Genomic DNA, 15078 nt, shown 5'->3' with positions numbered 1-15078 from the left:
AAAACTTAAAAACTGTAACCTGACCTGAGTTTTAAAATTACTCACTTGGAAAAATAAGGGTCATTCTTATTTAAACTTAGAAGTTCAATTTTTTAATCATTGTGTTCATATACAAAGTCAATGATTACCATTTAACTTCAGTAATATACCTATACAATTAAATAATTAGTTTAAAAGAGCCAAATCCAAGCATTAGTTCGGGTGCTGATTTCTTGGGGTAATTTTTCACAAGTAATTATCACAGCAGATTTAAATAAATACTCAGACATTTACACAGATATTTATAAAACACTGTGTGATTTCTGAGTGAATATACTTCTATTTCACACAAAGTTTCAGTATTTAATCTATTATCAAGAAAATAAACCTCTCTCCCATCCAATTTACCCCATTCTAAAAAGTTAATGTCATTACTAATAAATAATGTATACTAATTTAAAATTGAATTATTTTCTGGGCTCTGGGGCTGCTAATCTAGCACTGCAGATCTGCCTGCATGACCTGTTCCCCTACAATTCTCTTGTGCCGACAGTACTGCTATAGACATCTCTTGGATTCTGAGAAGACCTCCGCCCCAGACAGCCAATAGCAGGTGCTCATGTCACACATAGATGGATGGATGGATAGGTGGATGCCCAAAAAGGGACTCCATCTTCTTTAAGCAGAAGAGAGAAGGCACAGGACTACAACATGTTTACATTTTTATAAAGCCTGCAATTGATTGGAAGGAGTAGGGGGCCATAGAAAGTGGCCAGAGATCAGTTTCAAACTACAATAATGATGCTGCAGTTAGTAAATTGCTAATTGTATTGCAACTGTAAGCACTTTGAACTCTTGAGTAGATTGTTCTCAGATCAATAAACCCTTGATTGATCCATTATGCATATTCAAAGTTTGGGGGGGTTGGCCATCTGCCTTCTTTTTCTGTGATCATTTATCTAGATAGATGTTCACAGTAATGGGTATATAGATGGGCAAATGGTGGGAAATGAGAGTAAGCCATAATTGTAATTCCCTGCTGAAGTTGAATTATGTATACTGAGACACACTACAAGAAATTTAAAATAACATTTCATGGGTAGAAGTGGAAGAATATTAATGTAAATATCAAGTTTTATTTTAAAATGGTCATATCTTTTAGAGGGAATATGTCCCAGGAAAAACATATTTAATCAATACAAGGAGCCCACACCTAATCTAAGTACAATATTTATAAATCAAATCATTGCTCTAAATTGGATATTTATCAGTGCCCCCTTCATTACACAATACAATTCTCCTTTGGCATTCACAGGTCCATGCAGGTATCCTCTTTGGCCTGAGCTTTCTGGTTTGTATTTGACCGTTTTTATTATAAAAATCTGAACAATGCAACAATGGAGCCTGATTTCATTTCGAAATAATGATCATTTGAAAAGCCTAACACAGTGAGCAATTGTGTTGCATTTTCATTTCATTCATTCATTGTTCTTGCTGTTGAACTAAATAACAAACTACTGATGTATTATTAGTGTTTCCCAGTTTAATCATCATGTAAAAATCTGCAATTAATAAGATAAAGCTGCTTAAACATCATGTGTAGCAAATAACAGCCGATGCAAGAATAGATGCTTTTAGCAATTTATAGTCTTATTTTTAAATAAGTGCATTTAGAGGGAATGTATAGTCTGTACATTGTTTTATAGAAAATGGCTTGATGTAAATAAACTTATCAAGTGGCAGCCACATTTGCCTATCATATCTACTTTATGGTTGTGCTTTATTACTCTTTAAACAACAAAAACAATTGAATTTGGGACTAGATCAATCCAAATACATTAAAATAAAATACAAAATATAAAAAAGTATATAAAAAGTTTAATATTAAATTAAAACAAAGACATTTAACCTATAATTATATTTCAAAACATAAGTCATAAAAACATCTAGGAAATACTTGAAATAATAATTCCTAGGAAGGTCTTCTATACATGGTAATTCTACAAATTTCGCAGAACACAGTTCGCTTTTTCAGGACTCTAAGAGACCTACAACCACCTAATACAATAATTTTCACATAAAATACAGCAATAAATACCAAATGTATGCCAAATTAAAACAAACACAAAACACTGATTTTATTAAAGCTCTCCAAGGCTGGTGAGGATACACTTTTATCAGTGAAGCTGGGTGATCCAGCAAACCTGGAATGGATTTCCCAAAAGTAATTTGCTATTTGTTAGCAAATGTTTTGAATCCTGGACCAGATCCATGCCAGGTTTGCTGAATCACTTACTGATGAAAGTGTATCCTCTCCAGCCTTGGAGAGCTTTAACCTTCCTAGCGGTAACCCCGAGTGTGACTCGGGGTAGAAAGAAGTTGCTGAAAGCGGTAACCCCCGAGTCACACTCGGGGTAGGTAAACCTATGGGAAGTAATAGTAAATACAGCCTTACCTGATGCGCTGGCGTCCCGCGCCGTCTATCGCCGAGATCACTGTCTTCTTCTCTCTTCCTCCGGCGTCTTCTGCACACAATGAGTCACCGGGGGAGTTCTCTGTGACGTTGGTGCGTGTGTACGTTGACGGTGGGTGGGAAATTCAAAAAACATTTGTATTGCATTCAATACAAAATAAATGTATTGAATGCAATAAATTGGATTTATATGTGTAAAAGCAGTACATTGTTTTCAAGAACATTTATTTTACAGTAAAAATAAAATAGTATGAGTATAATATTTTTTTTTTTAATTTAAAAAAATGAAAAATAAAAAAATGTAAAAAAGTATATATATTTTTAATTTATTCAATTTATTATTTTTACATGATTTTTGTTTCAAACTTTTTTATACTATAAAATAAAATATAAAACCGGGAAGAAATGAACCGCGAGGGAGGTTAATAAATCAGACCCATTGCATTTTGTTTTTAAATATATTTAATATTAAACTTCTTATATACTTTTATATTTTGAAAGTCACAAAGTCTCTTGTTTTTGTTGTCATTGGAAGTCATATGTAGGGATGTGGCACTGATAAACTGAACACCAGGTGGAAATGAGTGTTGTGATACTTTCTTACTCTTTCTCAAATGCTTCTAAAAAGTCCTAAAATCATTGCATGTCCTATAGGGCTGAGAACTTGTTGATTTTATTTCAATAGTTGTTGAAGCATATGTAAACTAGAATTTATTTTTATAGCTTACTTTCCTAACATACTATAGCTGCATTTTTTTTACTTTGTAATCCTCAGTGTTCCTAATGTGTCAACTCTCACTTTACTGTATCTGTGAAGAAGCAGCATTGTCACCCAATAACCCAAAAATTGTCACTAACCTCCCCCTCTCCTTGTCAAAATAACTACTGTAATCTTTAGAGATAGCTGAGAACAGTGTAACCAATTAGAGTCTAATAAAGGTAGAGAGCACAGGAAGTCCATCAGCTGATGAGCTCATTGTATACCTAAATAACCCAAGGGACAAAATAAGAGAAGCATATTAAAAAAAGAGCAATTGCACTAATCCTGTGAAACCTCTATTGGCTTACCCACTCTTCTCTAATACAATACCAACATTACATAAAAGCAAGCAGTTAAAAAAGATAAACACTGCAATATTAAATGATTTTGTTTACCACTGAAGAACAAGCAATCCTTTTATACCAAATAGCAAATGCACCATATAATGAAAAACTATATAAGAAAGTGAATCTAGTAATTGGCCATTTCATTAAATTATAATGGCATAAGCGTATGCATCTAAATGCACATTTAGTAAAATAATTATGTGTTAATGTATCCTGGCTTTAGTACTAAAGGTACACTGACACACGATGTTTTCCATATCTCTTTTCTCAATATTGAGTACCATAATTATTAGAGATCATTTTTAAAAGTTACTAATTCACCACTCTTTCCTAGACATAAACACATGACCTTGTACAGTTTTAAGGACAAGTTTTATTAAAACTAAAAGAACTTGAAACATGTGAATTTACATTGTATACAAAGCTTTACTAGTTAGAGAAGTAACTGCTTTCTCAATAATTTAGGAAAAACCTGACAACAAAATTATTTTATCCATAGTTGGTCACTACATGATGCACTCACAATGGAGCTAGAACCACAAAATTTAACTATTTTTAAAAAAAGTAACTAAGGCTAATTTATCAAAAATTCATTTTTAATTGTTTTCCTATATGATATAGTTGACATTTAAGTATGAATAGATTTATATAAATAAATGTATATATCTTGGGTTGGTTGGTTTAAAAATTTAGTTCACTTTACCTTTGCTCAAAGGATCTGTTATAGAGAATATTTGACAAATTAATTTTTAAGAATGTGAAGTCTGAAGGTCATAAATGTAATCTTGAGACCAAGGGATTTACTTGCAGAAGGGTGGTGTAAGGGTGATGAATTCAATTTAGAACACAGCATCCAAGCTTCCTATTTCAAGTGATGGCCCTTTTTGTTGTGTAAATCTGTTTCACACCTGCAGTTGGCATAGAATTTTCAGGTTCCTTACAGGATGACAAAAAAGCTGCTGTTTAATTATCGCACAAATACAATTCTATTCAAGCCCAATAAATAGACCGGATCATAAGCAGCTGACACTTTGAAACTGACATAATATTAACTGTAGATGTATGCATTAGATAAGGACAACATTGAGAGGAACATAGGTAGTGAAATGCATGGATGATTATGAGAATTGTTTTCATATTTTCATGAAGGTGGAGCCATTTTATAAAAAATGGGTAAATCTTCTCCATAGGATTATTTACGTTGTCAACTTTGTGAGTTAATCAGAAAGCCCCTAAACACTGTATTGTCACAAAAATTGCTTGGGGGGGGGGGGGAGGTATTATGTGTATGAGCAATTTTGATGACAATACTATGTTTAGAGACTTTTGCTATTAACTCCAAAAATCAGTGGGAGGTGTTAAAAGCTTATTTTTCCAACTTTACATTTTATCATTTTTAGATTTCTTGGTTTCTCCCTTTGCCATTGCTGATTTTATTTATAATGCAGTTTCCATTCTAATTTATTCCATCTTTTCATTAAATCTTTGTACTTCACATAATGGGCCTGCTTTATTAAAGCCCTCCAGAATGGAGAAGATATACTGGCATGGATAAACCTTGGTGATCTAGCAAACCCGGAATGTATTTGGTCCAGGATTAAAAGCATTTCCCTACTAAGAACAAATTATTTTTAATTAATCCATTCCAGGTTTGCTGGATTGCCCTAGTTCTCCTATCTTTTCCAGTCTTTAGGAGTTTTTAAAAAAAAACAAGCCCTATAAATTTAGTTTGCCTAAAAGACCTCCATCTTTCAGCCAGCCAAACTGCTGCTGGTGATGGCCATCTTGAATGTGAAAACAGCTTAACTGCAGAATGAATCCCTATTTAATTTACAGCACCACGTAATATGTTGCCACTATAAAAATACTGTTTAGTAATAATAATAATTTAAGCAAAACATTAGCAATATTCTCTTGTTTGCTCCATGATGGCTATCAAGTGTGCACACTCCTATTGGTAAGCTCAGCAAGGCAATGCATAGCCTTGGGATGGTGCTGGGGCTACTGCAAGCCAGAACTCCTTTATGTTTCCTATAACTCCTATAGGTTTCAGAGGTGAGCACCAAAAACATTTTTACTTAATAACTGGTGATATTAGAAAGAGCTAATGCAGAAAGGTTTAAATTTAGAAATGCAGATCTGGTGACAGTGCCTTTAAATCATACATCAAGAGCTGACCCAAATGTGTTGACTCTTAATTAGAAGACACATTACAGTTGAAAGAAACATTGTTAATCTTGGGGTAAAGTGCCATCTGTTACAGGAAATGTGACCTGCTTTCTGTGTTTCTCAAGGGGTGATTGAATTCGGCACATCACAGAATAATTGAACCATGCCTGTTCTTAGAAATGAACCTGATTTAGCCAGGCATTTGATGTGTTTGTTTATGTAATTAAATAAAGTTGATTCAGCACTGATGGGGAAATTATTAGCACAAAGCTTTAGTTAACAATATTTAACTCAAACTTTTCTGTGTCAAAAGTAAGCTAATTTTCTCATACTTGGTAATGTATCTTTATCTACAAGAAATAGGTGTTTTTAATAACATTCAGTGACTATAGAGTAACCTGGTATTTGAAGAATGGTTGTAAATAAATTGTGGCTGTACAGCACAGCAGTACAGCAGTAACATTCAATAGTCAACTGACTGAACCAGTATTTCTCAACCTTTTATAGATGGAGAACCCTTGAAATAACTTTCAGGATAACAGGGAATCTCCTACATTGCTGGCAAGTAAGAAGGCTGCCACTTTTGCAGATAGCCAAACAAATCTTTAGTATCTCTTAAACTAACCTGAGAGCCACTTTTCTCATTGCTCAAGGAACCCCTAGCAACCTCTGGATGAACCCTAGGGTTCCACTCAACCCTGGTTGAGAAACACTGGCCTACATTATGCAATACAATTTTTCTTTCCCTGTGCCAGAAACACCATGCTGCTTTACTCTACTATTTTGGAATTGATTGCCAGTAGATTTAGATCTGTCACTCCATTGATGATATGTTTCATTTCTATGTGTGTAGTGTCGTGCAAAACATACAATACATTATACAGGCTGCATAATCTGCTGTGTGCCAGAACTAGCATTTGAGAGCTGTCAGGGCTCTTTTTGCTGTACAATTAGCACGCTCTCTCATTCTGTCTCGCTACTGCTCTATAGAAGTTGGGTGGGGGTAAGGTAAGTTGAGAGCAACATAGGGCCAGAAGAGGTGGATGCATTATCTGCTGTGTGCCAGAGATGTTTGATGGTGCTTCATGGTACCTGTCATAGCTGATTTTATTGTATAATTAGTATGCTTCCCTACTTTGTTGTAGCACTGTACTGATAAGGGCACAGTGGTGGAAAGTAAGCTGCTGACCAGCCATGTAGTGGCTGAGAAGTTGGCAGCTTTAATGACAGGCTGGCAGCAAAAGGAATCTGGCAGTCCTAAACGTGTTGGATTCCTAAGTAATTTTTTAGGCTTTTTTTTATACAGAAAAAAATGGATAAAAATTGGCAGAAAATAGTAAGTACCAAGGTTGTTCTACTGTCATAATGCTTTGTTTTAGTAAGTGTTGTCTGGTGTTAAGGTCTATTTAGTTTTCATTGCTATATTACAGATATTTAACACATTTATATTGCCTGGTTGTGCAGCACAACCATGGGATAAGACATTTCATTTCTACTCTGAAGCATTCAAATGGCTTGCTATATTTGGCTGTAAATACAGAAGTTCATATAAATCTCAGTGTGCAGAATAATTATTTAAGCTCTTCATTCTGGCAGCAAGGTTGCTCAGAGGATAACACTCTGTAGTGCTTTGCAGTGCTGAGTCCCAGGTTCAGATCTCAGCCAGCACACTATCCTATAGTTTGCCACTCCCATTCATTCTTTATTTGGCTGCCATGGATAAAATTCAAGATTTAGAAAACCAGATTAGGAATCTACTTAATTACTCAATTGCTGAAATTTAAGTGTAAATACCAACTTCTAAAATGTATGTTGAGTGGAATATTTGATTCATTTTCATACTTACCTTTAGTATGTTGATTCATTTTACTGGTTCAGTGCAAAGAGGTTAATAAATCTGAAAGTTAAAAAAAAGGATTTATAATTTGCACTTTTCGTGGTGACTACAGGTACACAGTAATAATTTTACTGGCTACCAATGGTCCACAGACAAGTGGTTGACATATTTCTTTTTTTTTGGTAATTTATTTAGATATTGGAATAATCATTTTAAATATTACTTTAGCTTTCCTATGAACATCTCTTTAATGTGGAAGTGACCAAGGTAATACTTTCCATTAAAAATGATATTGTGTACAGCAAGACTCTACATGATACCTAGGCATCACCTTTGATCCAAGTCACTTAGTTCTGCTCCACACCAACATGACTGTGCCTGCCTCTTTATTCATTTGAAAAATAAAGTCTGACGTTTTGAGGAAGAAAATTAGGTGAGAACAGAGCATCAAAAAAGCTGAAAAGTATTTATTGCCTTTCCTTGTGGTAGGAATGGGAAGTATTGGTCCATGTGCCTATTTATTTGTATGCCTGTTGATAGAAAAAGTTCCCTCATTTACCCATAACATCTCTAAAAAAATACTGTTATCTTCAGCCTAAAGGTGTACAGAAGGGGCCTTTGATTTTAGTCTCTTCCCAAGTCAAGGTCTGATGCTATAAAATGCTGAGGGTGTAAAATATCTTGTTAGTTATAACACTAAAGTACAATATATAGACAAATGTCTTCTGGACCTAAAAAAAAAAAACAGAACAGTAAGTAATACTATAGAGCCCCGCTCAGAAATGACTTCATATTAAAAAGTACCCATCAGGATGGTAATATGGAAGATTTCATGACCATTGTGTTGAATTTGATGTAGATATGGGCAAAGTGTAAGGCTTCAGTAGGGAGCCAATACATGGTAACTCCCATACATTTATCCTTCTAATATGGTGACTTGCAGCACATCAGCAAAAGTAGAAGGGAATCTTGTTTGCTTAGCTATGATATATATATGTTCATTCAAGTTGCATAGTATGCTTTTGCCAGACCCAGATGTAGCACATATTTTCTCTGTGTATACTGCAAGGAAAATCCCCTTATTGATAAGGAAAATCTTCATACTTGTTCTTACGCAGGAAGAGACCATCTTTCCCCATTGATAATTTTAAGCTTAAAAAGGAATTCTGTGTTTCCATGGCAACTTGCTTCTGTAGATTTAAGCATTGCAATGAAAAAAAACCTACGTAATACATTTATTTCAGTGATGAAAATTTCTAGCAATGATGGCTTCTATTTTAAATGAAGAAGATTAATTGCATTCATGCATGCCTGATTTTCTCTTCTTAATTTGTTGTTTAATTCCTAATTGGATAAAATATATGTACAAGTTTGGATATTACTCTTTATAGAACATGGTATTTTTTCCAGTTTGTATACCTTCCATGCTCTATACATGTCATTGTTTTGTTGTGCTTCCCACTCTTCCTTCAGCTCACGAAAAGTATACATTTTGGGTCCTGCCCAAAACTTGCTGGATTCTGGGCCTCAGTTTATGACCTACTGAGCGCTCTGCTATCAAGGACCTTGTGCCCTAAACCATGCCAGGCACTTCTACATCTCCCTGAGCTGTCCTTCAGCTGGGTCTGAAGGGAATTGACCAACTTTGTGTTCCTAGCAGTCCAGCAATTGATTGCAAAAGCCTGCCCAGATTTCATTCAGAGAGCTTGAATTCAGGCTAGATGTCTTTATGATAAATGAGAAACTAAAAAGAATCCTGGTTGACTCTCATGATAGATTTATTTCTACCTGGGAGCCCTGGATAGTGCTTTGGCATGCTGGCCTTTCCATATCTGCAGCCACCTGACTGTAGATGACGCCTTTTAGACATCTATACCCATTCTTCACTCCCTGAGCTCCTTTTATATCCCTCTCAACTTCCCCTCTCTTTCTTTTATTTACTATCTTTCCTTCTGCCCCTCTGCCTTCCATTTTTGCCCTCTGGTGTATAACTTTATTGGGCTTGAAGATTTGGCTAATCTATATGCACCATATGTCTTAGAACATTTGGGTATGATTTGGTGATATGACTACTGGGCAACACACGGCTGTCTTTGCTGGAGACTCTTGCATTAGGAGGCAAATCTCTGCCTATACCAAGATGAAAGCCTCCCTATATATGCAGAGACACCACAAGCAATACTGGGGTCTTTTTCTCTTTGCTTTTTTTTTTTTGCCAAAAGTTCAGTTTATCTTTAAGATCATGTAGATTTCACAACATCTAAGATCATTCTCCTTTTGATATAAAAAGGGATCCTAAAATACTTAGAGCAGATATATGAGCTCAGTTACTGTTCCATATTTCAAAATCTTTTGCTTTTGGGTTTCTTAATTGCCTGGCGCAAATGGCTTTTTTAATATTTTATTAAAATGACCTTGACATGATCCATCAATTTAGTGGGTTCCAGTGGTTTGCAAAACAACAGTAAGCTTGCAAGAGTTTTGTAGATATACTTTGTAACAAATGCTCACTGACCACATATTCTGTTGGGGAATGATGCATCAAACTAATGTAAGAGAATCAATTCCCACAGAGATGATACCACTATATAAGAGAGATGTATTGCCTTAATTCCTCAGTCCACTAAATTTCCGCGATACATCTGTCAGAAAAACAAAACATGCACACAGCAAAGCTGAAAATCTTGGGCTAAACAATTGGTGCAGCACCAAAGTAGATATGGATGAATGCTTTATTAATTTTACTCACTCCGATAGACATGGAACACAGAGTCATGTCATATGTTGATCTTGTCCAATACACCTTCATTTCAGGAGTTTAGCTTATGGCACAATAGCAGCAGAGAATGCTTACCTAAAAAAGTGTTGTGTTAATGAATAAAGTGATGCTGAGTTGATTTATTTATCCAATCATGTTCAAAGACTTATTTTTAAATGCCCCGTGTTACACATTCAAAGAATAAGATTTATGTACCCAATAAATTCACCTAATTAATGCAACATAGCTTCGAACGAATTAGAAACTTTGTTTTAGATTGTAAAAAAATTATGTACAGAAATAAAAATAATTCATACCCTAATTATTAGTGAATTATTATATTAATATAATACTGACAGATACATTTTAGGCAATCAGTTTAGCATGATGATATCCGTAATATCAGTAATAAATAAGTAATAAAGTCATAAGTATATAAATATATTTCAAAGGGATAGTTCATGTAATGTATGGGGGATAGGCCGCATGGCTATAAGTGCTCACTTTCTTACAGTAAATGTTATCACTAAAATCACATAAATAAGCTTAACGTGTTAACACATAAATTACAAAAAAATATTTGAAATAAATCTGTATCTTTTAATAAAATATTAACCTTACTATCCTGTAATTAATATACATTTTCAGGCACTTCTTGTTATAAGCTTTCTATGGAAAGTGTTTGTTGCCATTTGATCTAGGGAAGGGGCTGGGTTTTGCTTTGAAATGTAATTAAACTTTACAATTTTGAAGATGTTTGATATGCTGGTGATGTATGATGTGCTAGTAAAAGATTGTGGCTGTTTTCGGTCCACTGTTGTTACTTGCGAAATTTTGCCCTGAGAAATGCAATGCAGCATCCACTGAAGTACATGCATGCAGACAGGAAGTGGTTGCAAAGAAACCCAAAGAGTTCAGCAGCAGTGAGATTTAACAAACAATCTGGATTTTTTTTGTATTTGTTTAATATTCAAGGAATACAGTGTTCCCTTGCCACTTCGCACTTCATGTTTTGCGGCTTTAGTGCTTCGCGGGTTTTTCTAAAATATTCATCAAAAAATAAAAATGAAAAAATACAATCATGTCGGCAGCCACATTGCGGAAAGGAGCGTTGTTTCATGTTGATGCGCGAGAGAGAAGGATCCCTGCATGTCAAACAAAGAGATGAGTTGACTCAGAGTACATACCACGGGCTCTCATAAAGGCGCGTGATTGGTTTCCGGTGCGACATTCACCAATAAGAGTACGAGTCTTGTCTCGCCAGTCTTGTCCATGATGTTGACTGTCTCGCATACTGTATTTTAGTGTTGTGTTGGCGATAACTTGTTTTGTTTAAGCGATAACTTTTTTTATTAATTAAGCCCTTATAATGCCGCCTAAGCGCTGTGCCCCTGCGAAAGCTTCCTCCGGGCGCCCAAGAGGAAGAAGATGATGACCATCAGTGAAAAAGTGAAACTTTTAGATATGATCAAAGAGGGCAGAAGTTATGCATCTGTAGCACGCCATTACGGGGTGAATGAATCTACAGTGCGGTACATCAAGAAAGAGGAAGCAAACATCCGCAAAACTGCTTCAATAACCTTCAATAAAGAAGCGAAACGTGTGGTAACTCCGCGTAATAACAGAATTGTGAAAATGGAAGCTGCACTGGCATTGTGGATTGCTGATTGCAGGAAAAAGACAGTGAGTTTGGACACTAATATGATCAGGACAAGGGCCAAAGCTCTCTACGACCAAATCTTGCCCGATGACGACAATGAAGAGGCTAAAGAAGGTGCTGACGAACCTCAAGCCAGTACTAGCGCTGCCAGGAGTGATTCGCCTCCTCGAGGACGAGGCTTTTCAGCCAGCAAAGGCTGGTTCGAAAAATTTCAAAAAAGATACGGCCTCAGAAACGTGCTTCTGTATGGTGAGGCTTCCTCTGCTGACAACGATGCTGCTTGTCGTTACGTGGAGGAAGAGTTTCCTAACCTCATCAGTGAGGGAGGCTACCTCCCTGAACAAGTTTTTAACATGGATGAAACAGGCCTTTTTTGGAAGAGGATGCCTTTGCGTACATTCCTCTTCAAGGACGAAGTGAAGAGGCCAGGCTTCAAGGCTCACAAAGACCGTGTGACTGTCATCATGGCTGGCAATGCTGCAGGTTTTATGCTTAAGCCAGGCCTTATTTATAAAGCCAAAAAACCACGGGCATTAAAAAACAAAAATACGGCTCTGTTGCCCGTGTTCTGGATGCATAACTCCAAGGCCTGGATAACGAAAGCTCTGACCCATGAATGGTTCCTCTATTGCTTCATTCCCCAGGTGAAGCTGTATCTGGCTGAAAAGGGCCTCCCCTTTAAGGTCCTTCTCCTGATGGACTGTGCAGGAGGCCATGCAGCGGACCTGCAATATGACGGTGTGCAGATAGAGTTTCTGCCCCCAAACACTACATCTCTAATTCAGCCGATGGATCAAGGTGTCATTTGTGCCTTTAAGGCACTCTACACTCGCTCCACGATGGAGGGCCTCATCTCGGCAGTTGACGATGCCAATGAGGAATTCACCTTGAAAGCATACTGGCACAGTTACGACATTGCCTCATGTTTGTCTAATATTCAGCAAGCATTAAAGGACATGAAGAGTGAGACCATAAAGTCTAGTTGGAAGAAATTATGGCCGAACGTGGTGCACAACTATCCAGGCTTCACTCCTGAAGAAGTTCATCACTCAGCGGTGGAGAAGGCGGTGAGGCTGGCTCACATCATAAGGAATGAAGGATTTGTCGACATGACGGAAGAAGACATCAGCGCCCTTACCGATTGCCACTGACCGATGAAGACCTCCTTGAGATGACAAAGTCTGCAAGTGAGGAAGAAAACGAAGAGGAAGACGAAGAAGAAACTGAAAAGCGTGGCCTTACCCTGGAGAATCTGCAACAATTGTGCAACATGGCAAGAGCGATGCAACAATTTGCACAAGACATTGACGACAATATGGTTCGAGCTGTCGATTTCAGCAATCGCGTTGACGGGGTTATGTCCTTGTACAGGGGAATTTTGAAGGAAAAGAAAAAACAAAGACAACAACTACCCATCACCATGTTTCTCCCCAAGGTAAAGCCCCCGGCTCTACCGTCAGCGCCTCCAGCAGAAGAGTCTCCGAGTGAGCCTAAAGCTTCTACGAGTCAAGTAAGAACCTCTCCTCCGCCACCAACACAAGACTCTTCGCCTCTCTCAGAAAGCAATGTTTATTACTGTATGTAAAACATTCTTGTACCCGCATACACGAAAATTCCTAGGGGGAAATCCTACTTCGCGTTTTTTCAGCTTTCGCGGAAGGTTCTGGTCCCCATTAACCGCGAAAAACAAGGGATCACTGTAGTGGCTATAGTTTGACACAGAAAAGTACAGAATTTATGCTGCATAAGAAAACTGTGGTTTGGTATTTATTTAGGAACATGCTATCAATTTCTAGACATAAGTGAGCTAGCATCAATCGCTGCAGTCATTTGTGTAGCATGAACATGCAGATTCGGGCTGTTCCTGCTTAATGGAGGCAATAATAAAGAAGCTTATCTAGCTTATGCAGCATTGCCTCCAAATTGGATATGTTCTGTTTTAATTAAAAAAAAAGAGTCTACCGCTAACATGTCTGCTATCTTCCTGCAGTGAGGAACTGAAGGAGAGAAATAGAGCACCTAGCATTCAAGTTTGCCCGTGACTAAGTAACAGGGAGGCTTTTATCCACCCCCACACAGTGGTATTTCTTGTGGCATCATCTGAGATCATGGTCTGCTGCTTCAAAGCACTTGACTGACAGCTGTTTTCTCACCGGATCTAGTTATTGTTTAATCATTTACAGGAACACATCAATAATAGGAGCTCCACCCTCTGCCCCCAATGCTTACCACCCATTAGACAGAATATACAGTCATGTGACTGCTCATATGCCATTGCATTTTTTTTTAATTATACCTATTTAATATTTATGCAATTATTACACTATTTTTACCAAACAGGGTAAAGGAAGCTGTAAGAAGGGTGATAGTTTCATTGGTAGCCTCCGTGTTTAGTGACATGTTATCTTTTATTCTTTGTAGAAGTTATACAAATTTTATTAGTTACAGTGTTGAAACTGTGTTAAAAAAGTGGAGCAATGAAAACTGCAGAAAAATAGAGCCTATTGCCTGACCATGCTTTATCTTTTATTTACTGTGATAGAAGAATAAGAAATGTGTTTGGTATTTGCTTCAATGTGCTTGTTTGCTTCAATGTTTTTTCTACTACCCTGTTTCCCCGATTGACTGTCTTATATTTTTTTGAAATGCCAAAATATGCCCTAGGTCTTATTTTCAGGGGATGTCTTATTTTTCCATGAAGAAGACTACAGTACACATTTATTGTTGAAAGTCACTCATGATCACTCATGTTCCATTGATTGTCCCCTTCTGATCACTCATGTGCCATTCATATTCCCCTTCTGATCACTCTATGCCATTGATTGTCCCCTTCTTATCACTCTATGCCATTGATTGTCCCCTTCTGATCACTCTATGCAATGATTGTCCCCTTCTGATCACTCTATGCCATTGATTGTCCCCTTCTGATCACTCTACGCCATTGACTGTCCCCTTCTGATCACTCTATGCAATGATTGTCCCTTCTGATCATTCTATGCCATTGACTGTCCCCTTTTGATCACTCTATGCAATGACTGTCCCCTTCTGATCACTCTATGCCATTGACTGTCCCCTTCTGATCACTCTATGCAATG

The 15078-nt window shown here is 36.9% G+C and overlaps 2 protein-coding genes across 5 annotated transcripts in view; both read left to right on the top strand.

Moving 5' to 3' along the window:
- Nucleotides 1-15078, top strand: part of DLGAP1 (DLG associated protein 1) — a 303658-nt gene that overhangs the window by 67217 nt on the left and 221363 nt on the right. The window lies entirely within an intron of this gene.
- On the top strand, nt 11755-13134 carry LOC140332054 (tigger transposable element-derived protein 1-like). The gene has a single exon (XM_072413351.1). It carries the CDS (start codon nt 11755-11757, stop codon nt 13132-13134), a length of 1380 nt encoding a protein of 459 aa, XP_072269452.1.

The sequence above is a fragment of the Pyxicephalus adspersus genome, chromosome 5 (genome assembly GCF_032062135.1).
Source record: "Pyxicephalus adspersus chromosome 5, UCB_Pads_2.0, whole genome shotgun sequence".
In the NCBI taxonomy this organism is placed as follows: domain Eukaryota; kingdom Metazoa; phylum Chordata; class Amphibia; order Anura; family Pyxicephalidae; genus Pyxicephalus; species Pyxicephalus adspersus.
Note: the sequence above shows the minus strand (reverse complement) of the source record. Positions and strands in the feature narration are given on the sequence as shown.

What these genes read in the sequence shown, in the direction of transcription:
- LOC140332054 (XM_072413351.1), top strand. Translation starts at nt 11,755, where the DNA reads ATGACCATCAGTGAAAAAGTGAAACTTTTAGATATGATCAAAGAGGGC.